The sequence below is a fragment of the Neovison vison genome, chromosome 7 (genome assembly GCF_020171115.1).
Source record: "Neovison vison isolate M4711 chromosome 7, ASM_NN_V1, whole genome shotgun sequence".
Lineage (NCBI taxonomy): Eukaryota > Metazoa > Chordata > Mammalia > Carnivora > Mustelidae > Neogale > Neogale vison.
Genome location: NC_058097.1, coordinates 167,858,921 through 167,877,556, shown reverse-complemented (window position 1 = coordinate 167,877,556; position 18,636 = coordinate 167,858,921). Strand labels below are relative to the sequence as shown.

Sequence of the window (18,636 nt, the reverse complement as noted above, 5' to 3'; positions counted from 1 at the left end):
GTTTCACTTATTTGTGGAGCATAACAAATAGCAGGGAGGACAAGGGGCGTTAGAGAGGAGTAGGGAATTTGGGTAAATTGGAAGGGAAGGTGAACCATGAGAGACTATGGACTCTGAAAAACAATCTGAGGGGTTTGAAGTGGCGGGGGGGGGGTGGGAGGTTGGGGTACCAGGTGGTGGGTATTATAGAGGGCACGGCTTGCATGGAGCACTGGGTATGGTGAAAAAATAATGAATAATGTTTTTCTGAAAATAAATAAATTGAAAAAAAAAATTCTGGTAAAATACATGTAACATAAAATTTACCATCTTAGCTAGTTTTGAGTAAACAGTTCAGTAGTATTAAAAACCCTCATATTGTTCCACAATCATCACCACCCTCCATCTCTAAACTCTTTTTATTTTGCAAAACTGAAGTGATATGCCCATTTCATAACTTCCCTCCCTCCAGCCCATGGGCCACAAACATTCTACTTTGTCTCAGTGAACCTGACTATGTTAGTTAACACATATAAATGAAATCACACAGTATTTGTCTTTTTGGGAGGGCCTCACATCACTTAACACAATGCTCTCTATGGTTTATCCATACTGCAGCATGTATCAGAATTTCCTTTCTTAAGGCTGAATAACATTCCATAATGTGTGTATAATATCCCATTTCACCTACCTAATGATCTATCCAGGGACACTTACATTGCTTCTAAATTTTTGGTATTGTAAACAAAGATGCTATGAACGTGCATGTGCAAATATTTCTTTAAGACTCTGTTTTCAATCATCAGGGGTATATATCCAAAGCAGAATTGTTGGATATCATTTTATAACTATTTTTAATTGTTTGAGGAAGGGTCAACCTTCTACAGTATCTGCACCATTCTCCATTCCCACCAACAGTGCACGAGAGTTCCACCCTTCTCGACATCCTCGCCAACACCTGGCAGCTGTTCCTGTTTTAGAGCATTTTTGACCCCCAGTCTTTCATTTAAACACCATTTGTCAGGTTCAACCATAAATAATCACACACACATTAATGAAGCAAATATGAAAGGTAACGAAAGTAAGATTCAAGGATTAAAGCTATAACACATCTAAAAGTAGAGAGCCAAGAGGAAAAAAGAAACAGGAGATGAAACAGAATCAGTCATGTCCAAATATTAAACTTGAAACTCCAGCAGCTGTGAAAGGTAAATATGATACCATGCTAGTGCTATTTTGTGACTTGCTGATTTTCTAAATCCTAAAAACAGATTGAGGGCCCAACTTTCTAGTCTTCCTCACCTCCAAATCTGTGAGTCACCCCAACCTGCCCTAAAAAACAAATAAATGAAAGGTTTGCATGAGGCCAAGAAAATCATCACAGGGTCTACCTTCACTTTGTTCCTTCTGCCCCATAAGCTGCTAGCCTGGGCTATTGTCACATCAACATCATTTAGTGCCACACACTCTCTAGATAAGACAGGAATTGTCCCAATACCATCCCCCACCTCTCTGATAGGCAGGGATCATCTCTGTCTCCTCCGATCAATGCCACATTTTTTTTTTAAGATTTTATTTATTTGACATAGAGAGACACAGCAAGAGAGGGAGAAGCAGGCTTCCTGCCGAGTAGGGAGCCCAATGTGTGGCTTGGTCCCAGGACCCTGGGATTATGACCTGAGCTTATGGCAGACACTTAATGACTGAACCACCCTGGCACACTGCAATGCCACATTTTTAATATAACCAAGTCAAATGGACCACTTGCTTTGGCGGAAGAAACAGTTTTCCTGATGAGAAAATTCCCTAAGGGTTTTAGACAATCCATAAGCAAGACCTTTCTGGGCACAAAATTCATCAAAATTCAGAATCAAATGACTATAATTAGAAAGCATGTTCTGATGTCTTACAAGTGTCTAACATTCCAGCTATTTGAAACTCCTATACTTTAATGCTTTCCCTATATTTAACTTATCAATTGGAATGGGAAAATCAAACCTTACGGAGAAAAAAAGTGGTTAGCTGATCTAGGAAATGCATCCTCTTTGAATTTTAAAGGACAAAGAATTCAAATAGAAATTTAGAATTCTAAATCATGAACTCACCAGAGTGCCTCTGTCTAGTTACAAAGTTTTCTTACATAAAGTAATTAAACAAGGTCCTCAAGCCACCAAGGTGTGTGTTAATATTACACAGCTCTTTAGGAACCTACGTCTCCCTGAAATGTCCTTAATGAATAACACCCAAGACACTGGCTCCTACTTCTCCCTAACCCTAAGCACGTATCCCTCTGGCTTGGGGCTGCTCTGACTGTTATGCTATAAATCACTCCTCAAGCAACCTGAGCAAAACAATGACCACTCATAACAGAGGAAGAATCAACATATGCATATGATAAGGCCGCAGAAGACACACAGGCAACTGGATGTTAACACTTCTCCAGCTGGTAGAAACTGTAACAATGTATCCATAGGACAGCCTATTTCGCAGTCTCCAACATCTGCAACTTTACTAATTTGGGCTAAATTCATGAAGTAAGTAGACAAATTAAAATATTAACTAGCAGACGCTGTATGATTTTCACAATGCAGAATTCAGACAGAGGCATAGAAAACTGTAGGAGGAAATCTTCCAAACAGATAAATTATGCATGCTTTATTATTATTATTATTATTGATTTCTTAATGTTACTACAATATACATGTATTATTTTATCATTATAGTCGCTTTTATATTTTTATTAAACTTGCTCTTTTCTTTATACATCTCTTTGTGTAAATTCCCTTTAAGGACATGACATTTCTCAACTGCCAAAGACCTCATCCCAGAGTTCAACCTACACTGAGCTTCTAACCTTCTATCCTTCCCCTGAAAACAATTTGTCCTGTGGCCACCCCAAAGGACTAACTAGATGCCCAGCCGTCTAGGCTAATAAATGTCAGCTGTGTTCAGTTTAAGGAGCATCCCTTCTCAGGAAACAAGCTTAAATGTTTAAAGAAGAACTTATGGAACTTGTTCCAAAACTCTGGTCTACTGCAACTTACAAGCTAGTAACTTCAGAAGGCAGTATTTCCCTTTACATCTACCATCAACCACTGTGAAATCCACTTCTCACTGGTCTCCTTAACCCAGCAGCATAAGCACCTGACTGCACCTGTGTTTCCAGAGACTCTGGACCCTGTCTATAGAAATTGAGTTTCTCAAGGAAAGCAGCTTTCCAAATGTTTTCCAAGGTGCCATGCTGTCCCCTGAAGTGCCTCAAGAGCTTGAAGAGAAGAGGGGAGGGATAAGGAAATGCGGTTACTAGGTTTGAGACTCCAATACTAAGCACCAGTACTAAAAGGTCAGTCAGTGGGTGAGGCTCCTCACACGCTGAAACCTTACAACACAACCCTCTCTCCTGCTGTAATAAATGGAGATGCGGAACCCTGAAGGAGTCTCCCCAAGATCCCAATGCTTCTAAATAGCAGAGTTGGGCATAAAACAGGCTTCTCTGCGCCCCAAGTTCCAGGCTCTCTCTTTCTTTCTAATGAAGGCAGTTGCTTCCTAAGCATCTGCAGACCACGTTGCCTCAGCACTTTAAGGGCATCTTCAAAAGGGCTCTGATAGTGGTTGCATTTGAGTCTCCAGAGTCAGGAGCCCCACATTCATCTCTCCGCTCCCCTACTTCCTAGCCGGTGGTTATGGACCACTCTTGAACCTCCTGACAGTCTCAAGTCAGCTTCCTCACATGTAAAACGTGTATTGAGTATCAGTGAGGAGCCCTCTTCTAAGCACTTTATAAACACTACTGCATTCTCTCCTCGCAATTCTGGGAGCAAGACGTGTCCGTTAATCAGAAGTTAATTCAGGACGATCCAGGTGACAAATGCCTGGCATTTTAGTAGGAAGCCAGGCCCATCTGACTCCAAGACTTCTGTTCTTTCTCCTTCTACACAGATGAGCTCTAGGTCAAGCTGTAGATCAACCAACATGGACCTGGATCTATTTCTAAAGTACCAGACCCCCTATGACTTCTCAATTCTTCTTTCGCCATCTTCCATCCAACAACAGAACTCCTTCAGACACCTTCCTGTGGAAAATACATCTCTCCACCATGTAGTAATGAATGCCTTTCTTCCAGTACCAAGGCTCTTTCCCACATTTATTATCCATAACTCACAATTTAACATTTAGTTATGTGCCCTATAAAATTATTCTCCTTAAATGTAAATTTTATGTCCCTCAAAGAGACCATAACCTCCTACAGGTCAGGAACCATAGCCTACAGAATCATGGAATTAGAAGTTTTGCAAAGTTACCATTAAAAAAGGAAGAAGCTAAGGCGGGTAGGGTTATGGACATTGGGGAGGGTATGTGCTTTTGGGTAAATTGGAAGGGGAGGTGAACCATGAGAGACTATGGACTCTGAAAAACAATCTGAGGGGTTTGAAGTGGCGGGGGGGTGGGAGGTTGGGGTACCAGGTGGTGGGTATTATAGAGGGCACGGCTTGCATGGAGCACTGGGTGTGGTGAAAAAAATAATGAATACTGTTTTTCTGAAAATAAATAAATTGGAAAAAAAAAAAAAGAAATGCCAGGTTAGGGAAAATAGAGACAGGCACAATATTTCAAGGGTTTTGACTGTTGAGGGGAAAAATAGATAACTAATGTCTAAAAAAAAAAAAAAAAAAAAGGAAGAAGCTGAAATCTTTCAAAAAGAAAACTTATTGGAATCCCAGCTCCTCTGACTAAAAACTACTGAGCTAGTCAGCCTTGATCTTTCAAGGTCCAAAGAAAATCAGTGAGTTGGTGATATTCATGCAATGAGCTGGTAGCAAGGGCAGGACTAGAATGCAGAAACCCAGACTAGACACCATGGACTAGATGGACAGAATCCATGTTGCTGGCTTCTCATCCAGGGATTACTTTACCATGGAAATCACAGGCCTGTTCAGTCTCTTCTCAGTATCTCTGTCTTGGTCACAGTCCAGAAAAAAACACTGGACCACACCTTGAACCCGGAAGCCCTGCCAGAAGGGCTTACAAAGAATAGAGCAGGTGGGATCTACCCATTAGGTCACCTTCCCGGATCCACATAGGAGGAAAAGAGCATCATAATTCCAAAAGTCCTTTAATTGCCGGGTTGGCCAATCAAGTTCTCCAGGAATATGAGGAAGCAGAGCCATGGCTTTAAATCTCTTTAGTTCAGATTCATAATCTAGGTCACTCAGGATAAAAGGCACTAGCATTAACAAGTCATAAACATTTTTAAAAATTTAATTTAGTAGGATAAGAGGGGATTTGAACAAAATAAACTTAATCTCACCTTTGTCTAGCATTTTCTGTTATTTTAATAACCTCTTGCTGACATGAAAACATAACGCAGATTCAGAGCACTGTATTCCATTCCACAGAAAATTTGGAAAATACTAAGCATAAAGAAAAGATATCGTAGATAACTGTCCACTCAGATACTTTGTTACTTATTTATTTGGAGGGCTATGCCTTGCCTGTGTTTCTGTGTCTGTATATGCATATGACTATGCATGTGTTCATTCATAATTTATATTTACCATTGTAATGGGAAAACAATATATACACCAACTTGAATCTCATCCTACTATACAGTGACAGAGAATATTCTTCTAAAAATTATTTTAATATTCTCTGTATTCCCATATATGGATTTTTTAAATTCATTTAATCAAAATTCTATTAGTTCATATTTAGGCTGCTTTCAGTTTCAGATGGCCATAATGAAAATATTCTCACATATGTAACTGAGACTGATTGTTTCCTTGGAATACGTTGTTATAAATAAATGTGTTTTTTTATTAATTATTTTTTTTTCCCAATTTATTTATTTTCAGAAAAACAGTATTCATTATTTTTTCACCACACCAAGTGCTCCATGCAAGCTGTGCCCTCTATAATACCCACCACCTGGTACCCCAACCTCCCACCCCCCCGCCACTTCAAACCCCTCAGACTGTTTTTATTAATTATTTTTATTAACACATAATATATTATTTGCCCCAGAGTTACAGGTCTGTGAATCATCAGACTTACACACTTCACAGCACTCACCATATCACATATCCTCCCCAATGTCCATAACCCAACCCAACCACCCTCTTAAATAAATGTTTCTAGGCCTTTTGATAAGTGCTCAAATTGACTTCAAGAAATTTGTAACAATTAACATTCCTATCAGCAATGTATGAAAGCGCCTATTTCTTGGACCATCTCCAGAAATGGGTGATTAACATATAACTATCTAGTATCTATCTACATATCTACCCACAGATAGTCATATACATACCTAATTGCATTTCTTATAATTACTCCTAAGCTTGTAAATGTTTTCAAACCTTTGAATACTCTTAACAGATGCTGTCAGTTGTCTTTATAATTGTGGATCTACACATACACACAGCCTTCTCCTTCATTAAGAATGGAACCCAAATTTTGTTTAGATATAAGTTAGCCAAGTACTATAGAGAAAGCTGGGACCTATGCCAACCTTAGGGATAAATCTTGATTCAAGCTAATTCTTTTTTTCTAGGATATATTTTATTAATAGTTATTTTGAACAGTTTTGGCCAATGAGACATGAAAACAAATCTGCTGGAGGTAGCGTTCTAATAAAGTTCTCTTTGATCTTAAAAAAAAATCACTACAGAAAGGGAATCCTCTGTCATTTCTGACTTTGGGACACAGTTAAGTCAAACTACGATGCTAGGAGTTACTTCAGCCATTTTGAGACTTTGAAGGGAGATACATCAAGTTTCAAACTGTCACGCTGAAAATAAAAAGTTAAAAAAAAAAATCTGTCACTGATGAGGTTATGGAGGAGCTGAATTAACTAATTCTGGAAATACTGTCCCTTTAGACTTTGTTAGAAGAGAATATATTTATCATTTAAGCCAGTGGAGTCAGAAGGGTTTTTTTTATTATTATTTCCTTTAAAATTATCTGAACTGATATGCCTACACTGTCCCACTTTATGCTTCATAATTCTTTGAGCCTGTATAGAGGATACTGATGAAACAGCATAGAACTCAAATCGTTTTCCAATTCATAAAGCAAATAAGTGGCAAAGCTTTCAACCTGTAAAATTTATACACAAATATATGCACTAGATTTTTAACCATGAAAATTTAGACATTTCACTCTGGCCCATGAATCAGTAATATATATTCTCAATTTTCTTGAAGAAATCCTAAGATGGCTCACTAAACCTTAAAATAGTAGGGCAATAGTTACGTATATGCACTGACCCTATCTTGGAGATGGAAAAAAAGAGTATAAGTAGCTCATTAGGTTATTAAAGAGAAATGTCCACGCATTGTGTTCACCCAAATGTGGATACAGCCAGGCAGCATGACTAGCCTCGATAATGGTGTTGCTAAGGCATCCTTAAACTCCTTTCCATGAAAGCTTAATTGTGATTCTGAACACACCATTCCAACAATAGAGTGTGTAGAAATATTAACAAGCCTCTTTGATGAATTTGGGTCAAGGGTAACACAGTACTTAATAGGTTTGTACACAAATACCGCGGGGGCAGGCTCCATCATTCATCTTAGTTCTCTGCAGCAGTCAATGGTCCTAGATCCTTCACAACAGTGCTGGTACAAAAAGAACTCACTCCCACTTCAACCCAACAAAGAAGCCAAGTGCCGCACAAATCCTTCAGACTTATTTTCATCCCAAAACCTTACAAGGAATGTCCTTTGGTATCCCAAGACATATTTACTAATTTTAAAAACCTTAGCATTATTTTAACACTACTATTGTGAAATGCAATAAATATCTGGACCGTTGGCTTTTCCAGAATTACATATGGAAAACTGAAATCGCCCTGAAACACCCAATGTTCCATGAGTTTTTAACCTACATAATCCCTGTTTGGAGGGGCCTCTCAATTTCTTCCTTTTAATTCTTTAGTTGACTTTGTTTCCTTTACATGTCATAGCAGAGAAGCCCAGTCACAAAGATGTATGTAGAAGCAATGTAGATTTCTGCAATTCCTTCAATTTAACTTAATGAATGATTCTCCAATTCTTCTGGACAAGTGCGGCTGTGGAAATGTTTGTCTTGGTCATCTGAGAATTCCCTACTTCCATCCGGTTGTGTCACAGCTCTAGAGGATTCCAAATGAGCAAGACATTGGCAGAGACGGAGCGGTCCCATCCTTGTCCCAGAGGACACAGGGTGCCACAGAGAGGTCATGGATCTTTCGAGCTCTTTGAGGCATCCCAGCACTCATGTCACAGTTGAAGATTCAGAATCTCCCCATAAGGCCCCGCCCGCAGAGGCATCACATAGCCTCTCTCTCTACAGTACTTTTTCCACCCTAAATGGTAATTCCAGCACAGTGAACAGTGTTTTATTAGTTTCAGGTGTAAAATATAGTAATGAACATTTCCACATCTCAGCCAGCGCTCATCACAAGTGCTCTCCTTAATTCCCACCCCCTATGTCACTCATTCCCCTACCTAACTCCACTCTGGTAACCATCTGTTGGTTCTCTATAGTGGAATATGTTTCTTGGTTTTTTAATCGCATTTTTTCTTTGCTCATGTGTTTTCTTAAATTCCACATGAGTGAAATCGTACAGTATTTGTCTTTCTCTGAGTATTCTATTTCACTTAGCATTATACTCTCTGCTTCCATCCATGTTATTGCAAATGGCAAGATTTCATTCTTTTTTTTTTAAGATTTTATTTATTTATTTGACAGAGAGAGAGATCACAAGTTCAGGCAGAGAGAGAGAGAAAGGGGGAAGCAGGCTCTCTGCTAAGCAGAGAGCCTGACGTGGGGCTCAATTCCAGGACCCTGAGATCATGACCCGAACTGAAAGCAGAGGCTTAACCCACTGAGCCTCCCAGGCACCCCAAGATTTCATACTTTTTATGCCTGAATAATATTCCATTGCATAACTATACCACTTCTTTATCCAGTCATCTGTCAACAGACATTTGAACCCTTTCCATAATTTGGCTCTTGTAAATAATGCTGCTATAAACATAGGGGTGCACATATCGCTCCAAATTAGTGTGGGGAGGTAAATGCCCAGTAGTATGATTGCTGGAACAGAGTAGTTGTGCTTTTTAACCATATGAGGAACCTCCGTAATATTTTCCACAGTGGCTGCACTGGTTTGCATTCCCACCAATAGTGCAAGAGGGGTCCTTTTTTCCCTACATCCTCATCAACACTGGTTTTTTATGTTTTTGATTTTAGCCTTTCTGACAGGTGTGGGTGAGATCTCATTGTGGTTTTGATCTGCATTTCCCTGATAAATGGCGTTGAGCATGTTTTCATGTATCTGTTGGCCATCAGGATCCCTTCTTTGCAGAAATGTCTGTTCACGTCCTCTGCCCATTTTCTAACTGGATTATTTGCTTTTTAGGTATTGAGTTGTATCAGTTCTTTATGTGTTTTGGACAGTAACCCTTTATCAGATAAGTCATTTGCAAATATTTTCTCTCAATCATTAGGTTGCCTTTTAGTTTGATTGATCATTCCCTTTGCTGTGCAGAAGCTTTTAATTATGATGTAGTCCCAATAGTATATTTTTGCTTTTGTTTCCCTTGCCTCAGGAGACATATTAAGAAAAATGTATATCCAGTGTTAGGGAGATTGCTACTGAGCTCTCCAAGGATTTTTATTGGCTGCGGTCTCACATTTAGATCATTAATCCAGTTTGAGTTTATGGTTGTGTATGGTGTAAGAAAGTGGCCCAGTTTCATTCCCTTGCATGTTGCTTTCACCAACACCTTTTGTTGAAGAGGCTGTTCCCCTGCGTATATTCTCTCTTGCTTTGTTAAATATTAATTGACCATATAGTTCTGGGTAGATTTCTCTGTTTTCTATTCTGTTCCATTGATCTGTGTGTCTATTTTTGTGTCACTGCCATCGTTTTGACTACTGGAGCTAATATAACTTTTAGTCTGCAATTCAGATACCTTCAGCTTTGCTTTTCTTTTTCAAAATGACCAAAGTAATTTTGTAATTGGAAAATAATGTGGAATTACTTTAGCAACTCAAGGTCTTTTGTGGTTCCACATAAATTTCAGGATTTTTTGTTCTAGTTTTGCAAAAAATGCTAGTGGTATTTTGACATGGATTGTATTAAATGTGTAGAATGTTTTGGGTAGTACATACATTTTAACAATACTTGTTCTAATCCATGAGTGTGGAATGTCTTTCCATTTACTTGTGTCACCTTCAATTTCTTTCATCAATATTTTATACTTTTCAGAGTACGGGTGTTTCACTGCTTCGGTTAGGTTTATTCCTAGGTATTTTACTACTTTTCATGCACTTTTCAGTGGGATTGTTTTCTTAATTTCTCCTCCTTCTGCTTCATTATTATGGTATAGAGATGCAACAGATTTCTTCATACTGATTTTTTTTAAAGATTTTATTTATTTATTTGACAGGCAGAGATCACAAGTAGGCAGAGAGGCAGGCTGAGAGAGAGGAAGAAGCAGGCTCCCTGCTGAGCAGAGAGCCCAATGTGGGGCTCGATCCCAGAACCCTGGGATCACGACCTGAGCTGAAGGCAGCGGCTTTAACCCACTGAGCCACCCAGGCACCCCATACTGATTTTTATCCTGAGACTTTACTGAATGCTTTTATCAGCTGTAGTAGTTTTTCAGTGGACTCTTTTGGGGTTTTCTACATAATATCATATCATCTGCAAATAGTAAACATTTTACATCTTTCGTACTGTTTTGAATGCCTTTTATTTCTTTTTGTTGTCGGATTGCTGTGGCTCATACTTCCAGTACCCCGTTGAGTGAAGTGGTGAGAGTGGACATCCTTGTTTTAAGGGGAAAGCTCTCAGTTTTTTCCCCACTGAGTATGATTTTAGCTGTGGGTTTTTCACATATGGCCTTTATTATGTTGAGCTATGTTCTCTTTCAACTTACTTTGTTGAGAGTTTTTTATCATGAATGGATGTTGTACTTTGTCAAATGCTTTTTCTGCATCTACTGAAATAATCATATGGTTTTTAGCCTTTCTCTTATTGATGTGATGTATCACACTGTTTCATTTGTGAATATTGAATACCCTTACATCCCAGGAATAAATCCCACTTGATCATGGTGAATGATTTTTTAATGTATTGTGGACTCTGTTTGCTAATATTTTGCTGAGGATTTTCTCTCTACAGAGCTTACATATCTCAGAATGCAGCCTTGGAGGCAAGGGCCCTTTCTCCAGAAACTGGTTGAGTCATTACTTCCTGACTTTATGTTATCCACTCTGGATTTTCTAGTCGATAATATGGAGAACAATTCTCCTCCTTTCAGAATCTTTTCTACCAGGGCGGCTGGGTGGCTCAGTTCGTAAGCATCTGCCTTCAGCTCAGGTCATGATCCCAGGGTCCTGGGATGAAGCCACACATCAGGCTCCCTGCTTAGGAGCCTTCCCTCTCCCACTCCCCCTACTAGTGTTCCTGCTCTCCATCTCTCTCTCTCTCTCTCTCTCTCTCTGTGTCAAATAAATAAATAAACTATTTTTTTAAAAAAATCTTTTCTACCATTCTGTTTTATAAAACAAGACTGCATATTAGAATCACCTGGACCTTTAAACAAACTGAAGCCAGGGAGGTCTCAGACATAGACCAAACGCAAGGGTATACCCGAACATTAACTTTTACCTGTGTCCTGAGTGATTCTAACCTGAGCTGAGAGTTGAGAACTTCTGCACAAAAACAAATCAGGATCCTGGAGCCCTGCTTTCAGCTCTGTCACATCCCTCCTCTGAATGGGGAAGTGGGTAACAGAGCCAGCCATTTAAAGAAGTGGGGGGAAAGGGTGGGGACGTACCAGCCAAATCACAGCAAAGGATAAATGTCCCTTAATAATCATCACAACTTTTAGCTGGGTTTTGGAATACCCAAAACTATAAGTCTTGCTTTGACTTTCTTTATTCAGTGTATCAGTAGATGTTTCCTGCCATCTTTAATAAAAGTAGTTTTGCACCATAAAACATTTGATACAGCATCTTTCACTCAGTTGAAGTAGTCTACAGGCCCATGACTGGAATGTCATTCTTAAAACTATCTCACCTTTTCTGAGCCTGAGAGCCAAGTAATTAATAACCCGTTAATGCTGCCAGGGAGTCAAAAGTAAGTAAGAACAAGCATGTCCAAAACAAGCACATGCTATATGCTTTAAAGAAAAGGATAATCAATAGACATTTTATGACCATGCTATGCTCTACTAAGTTGCAGAATGTTCTATTTTGGCTCTACTTCATATGGCTCTGCTTCATAAAATGGCATCAGGTACTTCATATTTCAAAGTGTTCTTTATATCTTCTACCTTAGGAGAAAAGTTTTTTTTTTTTTTTCCTCTTTCAGAAAACTGGTCTAAAATTTGTAACAGTGGCCTTTTACTCTACTCCTAAGTCTTTTAAACTATTGCCACCTTTCATTATAAGGTACTTAATTTAAACCACTAAAATTAATGGACTATGATATCTAACTATAACCAAGCTTATTTCGTATTTCAAACATTTACTTTCTTCAAGCTTTCTTCCATGCCAATATTAAGAAAATACAATTCCTCTGAGCAAGGTAATAGAAATCACATGGGATACAGGTTATCTTACTTGTTTCCTGTATTTCTTACCTTCATGGGAAGTTTCTGGCATAAGAATGAATGCTTACCCATTCCTGTCAAGTACCTGTCTTATTGCTGCATGCTTTTGTCATAAATCACAGGTATTCTGCTTTGGAGCTGCCTGAGAATCTAATGATAACATCTTATCAAACAACTTAAACACAGCCTTAGTTTAACAGGGGATAAATGAAAGTCAGGGACCAGTAAATCAAGGTGTCTGATCATCGCAAAAATCAAAAGGTAAAGAAAAGAGAAAAGCACCCCACCAGACCAATTTCAGGGAATCCTCCAGTTTTGAAATTTATAAAAGAACAAAGACAACCCATCGTTCTCTTATAGGAGAGAAAGTGAAGTGAAGTAGACGCACACAAATCCCAAGGCCAAAAACTGGTCCAAGCATCCAATATTTTCAATCTCACCCTTTCAAAGGGCAAGGGACACTTTCCTAGAAAAAAGTACAGAGCCTTGTATATAATACATGGTCATGTCGGGGAATCCCCAGCTTCTAGGGGTAAAAATTAAGTCATAGCACATTTTAAGTTGTGGGTAAGTACTCTTGATGTAAAACCCTCCTTATTTTATTTTCCCATGAGAAATGATTTTTTTTTCCTTTTTAAAACAAGATAAGAAGGGGGAAAGAGTTAAAGTTTCTTTTCTATTTGACACACTGTGTTTCCCCTTGAGCATCTATTTGTCTCAGGTGCAGTCTTTCTAGAAGGATCGTGGTTACCAGCATAAACTCTGGAAAGGCTATCTCAGGGTTTCTTCTTCGGAACTTAAAAAGGGCTAACAACTAACATGAGATTAAACACCTAATACTCATCTAAATTCTACTAAGACTTTCAAGAGGGATTGATTTGGCAAATATTGGAACATATTTTGACAGTCAATATACATTTGAGATTTTTCATGTGAAGACGTTGCTTCAATCATGAACTCTCAGGGCACAGAGGTCATTTATCACTACTCTCACTGACCGTATTTCCTAATACTCATGACTGGTCCTAGTTATGTATTAGATATATGAATAAATGAATGACACGGGTGTGAATCAATCAATCATTCAGTAATCTATTACCAAAGCTGGTAGATCTTCTTTACTTCTAGGCTCACTAATGTTTAGTTGAATGTAATTTTTCAGTATTACTACTGACTTCTAGGGCAGTTCGGGTCCGGCTAAATGGCACACTAAAAGAAAGAAAACAGTGACCTTGACATCCTTAGCCAACTAACTTAACAGTAGCAGCAGAATCTGACTGCTTTGGGACAGAGTCTAGAATGAACTTTGGAAATCAGGAATGCCAATAATGAGAAATGCGGTATCAGGAGCTTGGGGCCAACCAAGGATGCCTTCAGGTCTGTCAATTTCTCCCAGAAATTGATCTTTGAAAAATGAAATATCTGAAAAGATGCCTTACAGTGGCCAACATCTATTATACACCTTACTTATTGCCACAGAGAAGTACAGACTCAGAGGAAGACGTCTTTGCCAATAAAGAAATGACAGAGATGGGAGGTGGGGACCGGATCTGTCTTGGAGAGTGAAAAGCACCTCTGGCCTAAGAGGCTTACTTTCAGGACACCAAGGTAAGTATCAGAGCTCCAGCTGACTACGCGAGCATCTCATGGAGGCCCTAGAATTTGGTCTAGAGGAGAAAGGGCAGGAAGAATGCTTGTCTCGTAGGTCTCTTCGCTCCCACCCATTTTCTCCACTGGGAAATTCCTACCCCAATCCACTCACTGCATGCTAACATGCCTCAGTAAACTCCAGGAGATATTCTTGGCTTGCAAAAGCACCCTACACACTCCATTCTGGAAATCAAGCAACTTTTTCTTATTGTATTTTGCTTGTCCTTCCATCATAGTACTTAGTGCTGCTTAATATCATCATCATTTTTATGAGACTACTTTCCCCAACACACCGTGTACTGTTGAAAAGAAAAGGGTTATTTTAATAAGCAGCTCCCGTCAAAGGAAACACGATCTGTTGTGAATCTACTAAGTGTCAATCATTACGGTATTCATTAGCACCATCTACCAAATATTTCTAGTTTTCTCCTAATTCTAGGCATGAACCAGAATTCCACTTCCTCATCCCCTTACATGGGTTAGGTACTGATGACTAGACCTAGTAGACGAGCAGAGCGTGGAAAGGGTATGTGTCCTTCCCTGACAACAACATGGAATGAGTGTTGCCAAAACCCCCCACCCCAGGCTCTCTCTTTCACATCTTGGTGACTGGAAATGTTCCCAGTACTGACTGTTCAATCTGCTTGCACCTCCACAGTAATTATGACAAGCAGAGAAGCTTTCCTGCTGACCAGTGAAAGACAAACAAAACCTTGTTATTTTAAGTCCAGCATATTTGGGGTTGTTACTGCAGAACATCCTGACTGATCCAAGTGCCATGATAAATGTTTTCACATATACAATCTGATGTTCACAATAACCTAAGAGTTACATATCACAGCTACGGCAGATACAGCAGATATGAGCTTTCATTCATAAATGAATTTTTTTTAAAATAGCCCAAGGCTAAACAGTTTTGTTCATTCGTTCATTTAATAAATATTTGTTGAGCACTGCGCTCTGCCAGGTTCTCTACACCCCCAACTCTTCCAGCTACGTTATGTTTTTAAGTAACCAAAATAGGTAGTGAACAGAAGAGAAAAGGTCCCCGTTCTCAGATCTTATATTCTAATAGAGACAAATTTTTGAAAATCACATATAAAAAATAAAAACTCTACGTGGTGATAAGTGATATTCAGAAAATTAAAATCAAGTGAGAGGATCGTGGGTAGCCATCTAATTATGTAAGTTAGAGAAAGTCCCTCTCAGCCTCTCCTTTTTTTTTTTTTGGAGGGAGGATGTTTGGGTACCCACTGACATGCACACCCTTGTCTTTTATTCCAAGTAACATAGTTTGTTTTCTCAAAGTAATTCTATAAATAACTCATTTTTTATCTCGTTCCATATATAAACCACTAGGCAGGGCACCCATCCTTAAGAGGCTTTCAATGAGCACTAAGCTCCAGTCTTTTCGCCCTTTGGGAAAAAGTAAAGCAGAGGCAGTATTCTGCTGTGACTTCAACAAGGCCTTTCTACACAGCAGGGCCTTAATCAAGGTTTAGGGAATTCCATGATACGTGCTATTATTGTAGAAGGATATTCCCTGGTTCCTTCTGATCATAGAGTTAAGGTAAATCATAAGAAACTATCATGTAGAACATCAGATTTTTAGACTGTTTGTTTACAGGTCCAAAAGGGTTTTGTGCCCCCCTTAAAATGTTTAACTCTCAGCATGCTGTGTTTACGCAATCTCTTTTCTCTCTAGGAATTTTAGTTATACCACATAAAAGATAAATGAGATTGGCCATCTGCGGCCATAAGAAACCTATATTACCCTCATCAGAAACCTATATTATGGCTCCTTAGCCAAAATATAGTAACTTATAAATATACAACAATCAATGGAAAAAGCTTTTTGGATGTACAAACATGCTTCCCTAACTTCTGCCACTTTCTGTGCTTCTGAAAAGGTCTTGGGAATAAAATACACTAAGAGTAACAGTCCATTCTGAGTGAAAAATTCAGTTTATAAGACATTGTTAATAGGATATAAAAGGAGGCAGGAGTTAGGGAAAGGTACAAAAATGACTGAAATTTTGTGCTCAAGGGGCACTTTTCTTATAGATTACAGATTGGTCATTTAAAGACATTTGACCAAAACCAAAAAGACTCAGAACCTTTACCATTCGTGGCCAAATTACTATTCACATCTCCATATACATAACTTAAGTATATTGGAATCCCCCACACCATATGCCCACAAAGCCAGCACTGCTCACACGAAGGCACCGCCCACATTCCTAGAGTTCCTTCCCACTGAGCACTGCCAGCCCTGCCATACTGGGGAAACTGAACATCAGCACACGTCAATCCAAAGTTTTGACTGGCTCCGATAAATGCCCAATCCCCGACCAAGAGGTACTCTGTTCCCCTCTAAACTTAATCTTTGTCTTTCTCGATGGGGACAAAGTACATTTTCTTTTATACAAAAACATTCCAGCATGACAGAAGGAAAATAATTTGGTAATTTTCTATCCTTAAAACTGGTGTCTCTAGGTCCGCTGGGAATAGAAATAAATTACACAGATAAAACTCCTTTTCGCACCTTTTTCTCCAAAGGGAAGGGTAAAATAATGCAAGAGAAAAACTAGCTGGCTGGGTTTAACAACACACCCAGGGAGCAGAGAAGGGGTAAATCAGAAAATCGAAGTTGCTTTTTTGTGCTCACCTGTGCAAGAGAAGTCATCGACTCGGATGTAGCCTGGGACACAGTCACAGCGATATAACCCAGCCAAGTTCACGCACACAGTATTGGCATGACAGTAATGCATCTTAGCCGCACACTCATCAATATCTGAAAGAGAACAAAAGAAGCAACATCACAGTTAGGTGAAGGAATGAACCCTATTCACTGTAATCATCTGACAAGGAAATTGAAATAGGCAAATGTCCATCAAAGCTAAGAGAAAAAGCAAGATGCAGTAAACACAAAAACTCAAATGCAAATTCAGCTGCATTCAGGTGCTTTAGATCCCATCTTGAGCTGCAAGTATTTCGAGAAAGAGGCAAGGTGACATGTAACAGTTAAGAAACCAAGACTGAGTGGCTCAGTGGGTTAGGCCTCTGCCTTCAGCTCGGGTCATGATCTCGGGGTCCTGGGATCGAGCCCCCATTGGGCTCTCCACTCGATTGGGAGCCTGCGTCCTCCTCTCTCTGTCTCTGCCTGCCTCTTGGCCTACTTGTGATCTCTGTCAAATTAAAAAAATAATAATAATAAAGTTTTTTAAAAAAGAAACCAAGATGTGGGGCACCTGGGTGGCTCAGTGGGTAGAGCCTCTGCCTTTGGCTCAGGTCATGATCTCAGGGTGCTGGAATTGAGCCCCACATTGGGCTCTCTGCTTAGCAGGGAGCCTGCTTCTTCCCTCTCTCTGCCTGCCTCTCTGCCTACTTGTGATCTCACTTGTCAAATAAATAACTAAAATCTTTAAAAAAAAAGAAAGAAAGAAAGAAAGAAAGAAACCAAGAAGTATGAAGATTGAATCTGCTGTTATCAGTCTCTCTCCAAGGAGGATGCTGGTGTTAAACATCCAAAACCAAGGAGTTCTGTGTCCAGTGAGTTGGTACCAATTAATATTTATTAGATGTCCACTGTACATGGTGTAGCTTGTATCACAGAGATCAAGAAGATCCAGCCCTCTCTGCTCATGTATCTTACTAAGACATGATTTAATCCATCTGTTAAAAAATGATGGCACAGCCAATTTCTCCCATATTGTACTGTGAATATAGACAACAGCTATTGTCTAATGCAAACTGACATCTTTTGTCCCTTGACCTGGAGATCCCTCCCGTGTGACAGAATAATGGGCTGATTCAACAAAAAGATTTCTTTCTCTCTGAAATGGCAGTCAGAGCATCGCCCGCTTCCTCATCAGCATTCATGGTAAGAACTGAAATAACCCAAAGCCTTAAGCAGAGACTTGAGTCTTTCCTGGAAGTTGTTTTCAAAAATGCCTTGTGTGTTCGTTTTACTCAAAGTGCTTATGGAGATGGAGAAGAAGGGATGGTGGCGCACAGCATGGGGACCTAACACAATGAGAGTTCTAGCTCTGGTTCTTCCAGTTACTAGCCTGTGTCTTGCATTTAACCATGCTGAGTCCCAAGAGTCTCGTCAGTTTGTCATACAGGTCAGTTCTGAACCTACTGCTTCACATCTTTCAATTCATTATCTAATATAAGCCCCATTCAGTTCCATGATCCAAGTACAGCACTACTGACATTCTGAAGTCTAGAATATTGAGGCTTAGAGAAGTTAAATATCTGGCCACAAAGTCGCCCTGTTAGGATTTGAACTTAGAAATCAGTCTCTTATTTGCCATGCTTTACTTCATGGAAGCACCTTGAAAAAGACAGTCAAGCGTAGTGTTACTATGAAGGTAACCACCTAAGTCCTAAAGCACTT

General features: G+C 39.4%; 1 protein-coding gene across 2 annotated transcripts in view; it reads right to left on the bottom strand.

The window, feature by feature from the left end:
* NELL1 (neural EGFL like 1) overlaps window positions 1-18,636 on the bottom strand; it is an 830,042-nt gene that overhangs the window by 414,147 nt on the left and 397,259 nt on the right. For both annotated transcript variants that reach the window (XM_044258965.1, XM_044258966.1), the window contains exon 13: window positions 16,903-17,028. In XM_044258965.1, the coding sequence (XP_044114900.1) occupies window positions 16,903-17,028 (126 nt within the window). The remainder of the gene's footprint in view (window positions 1-16,902; window positions 17,029-18,636) is intronic.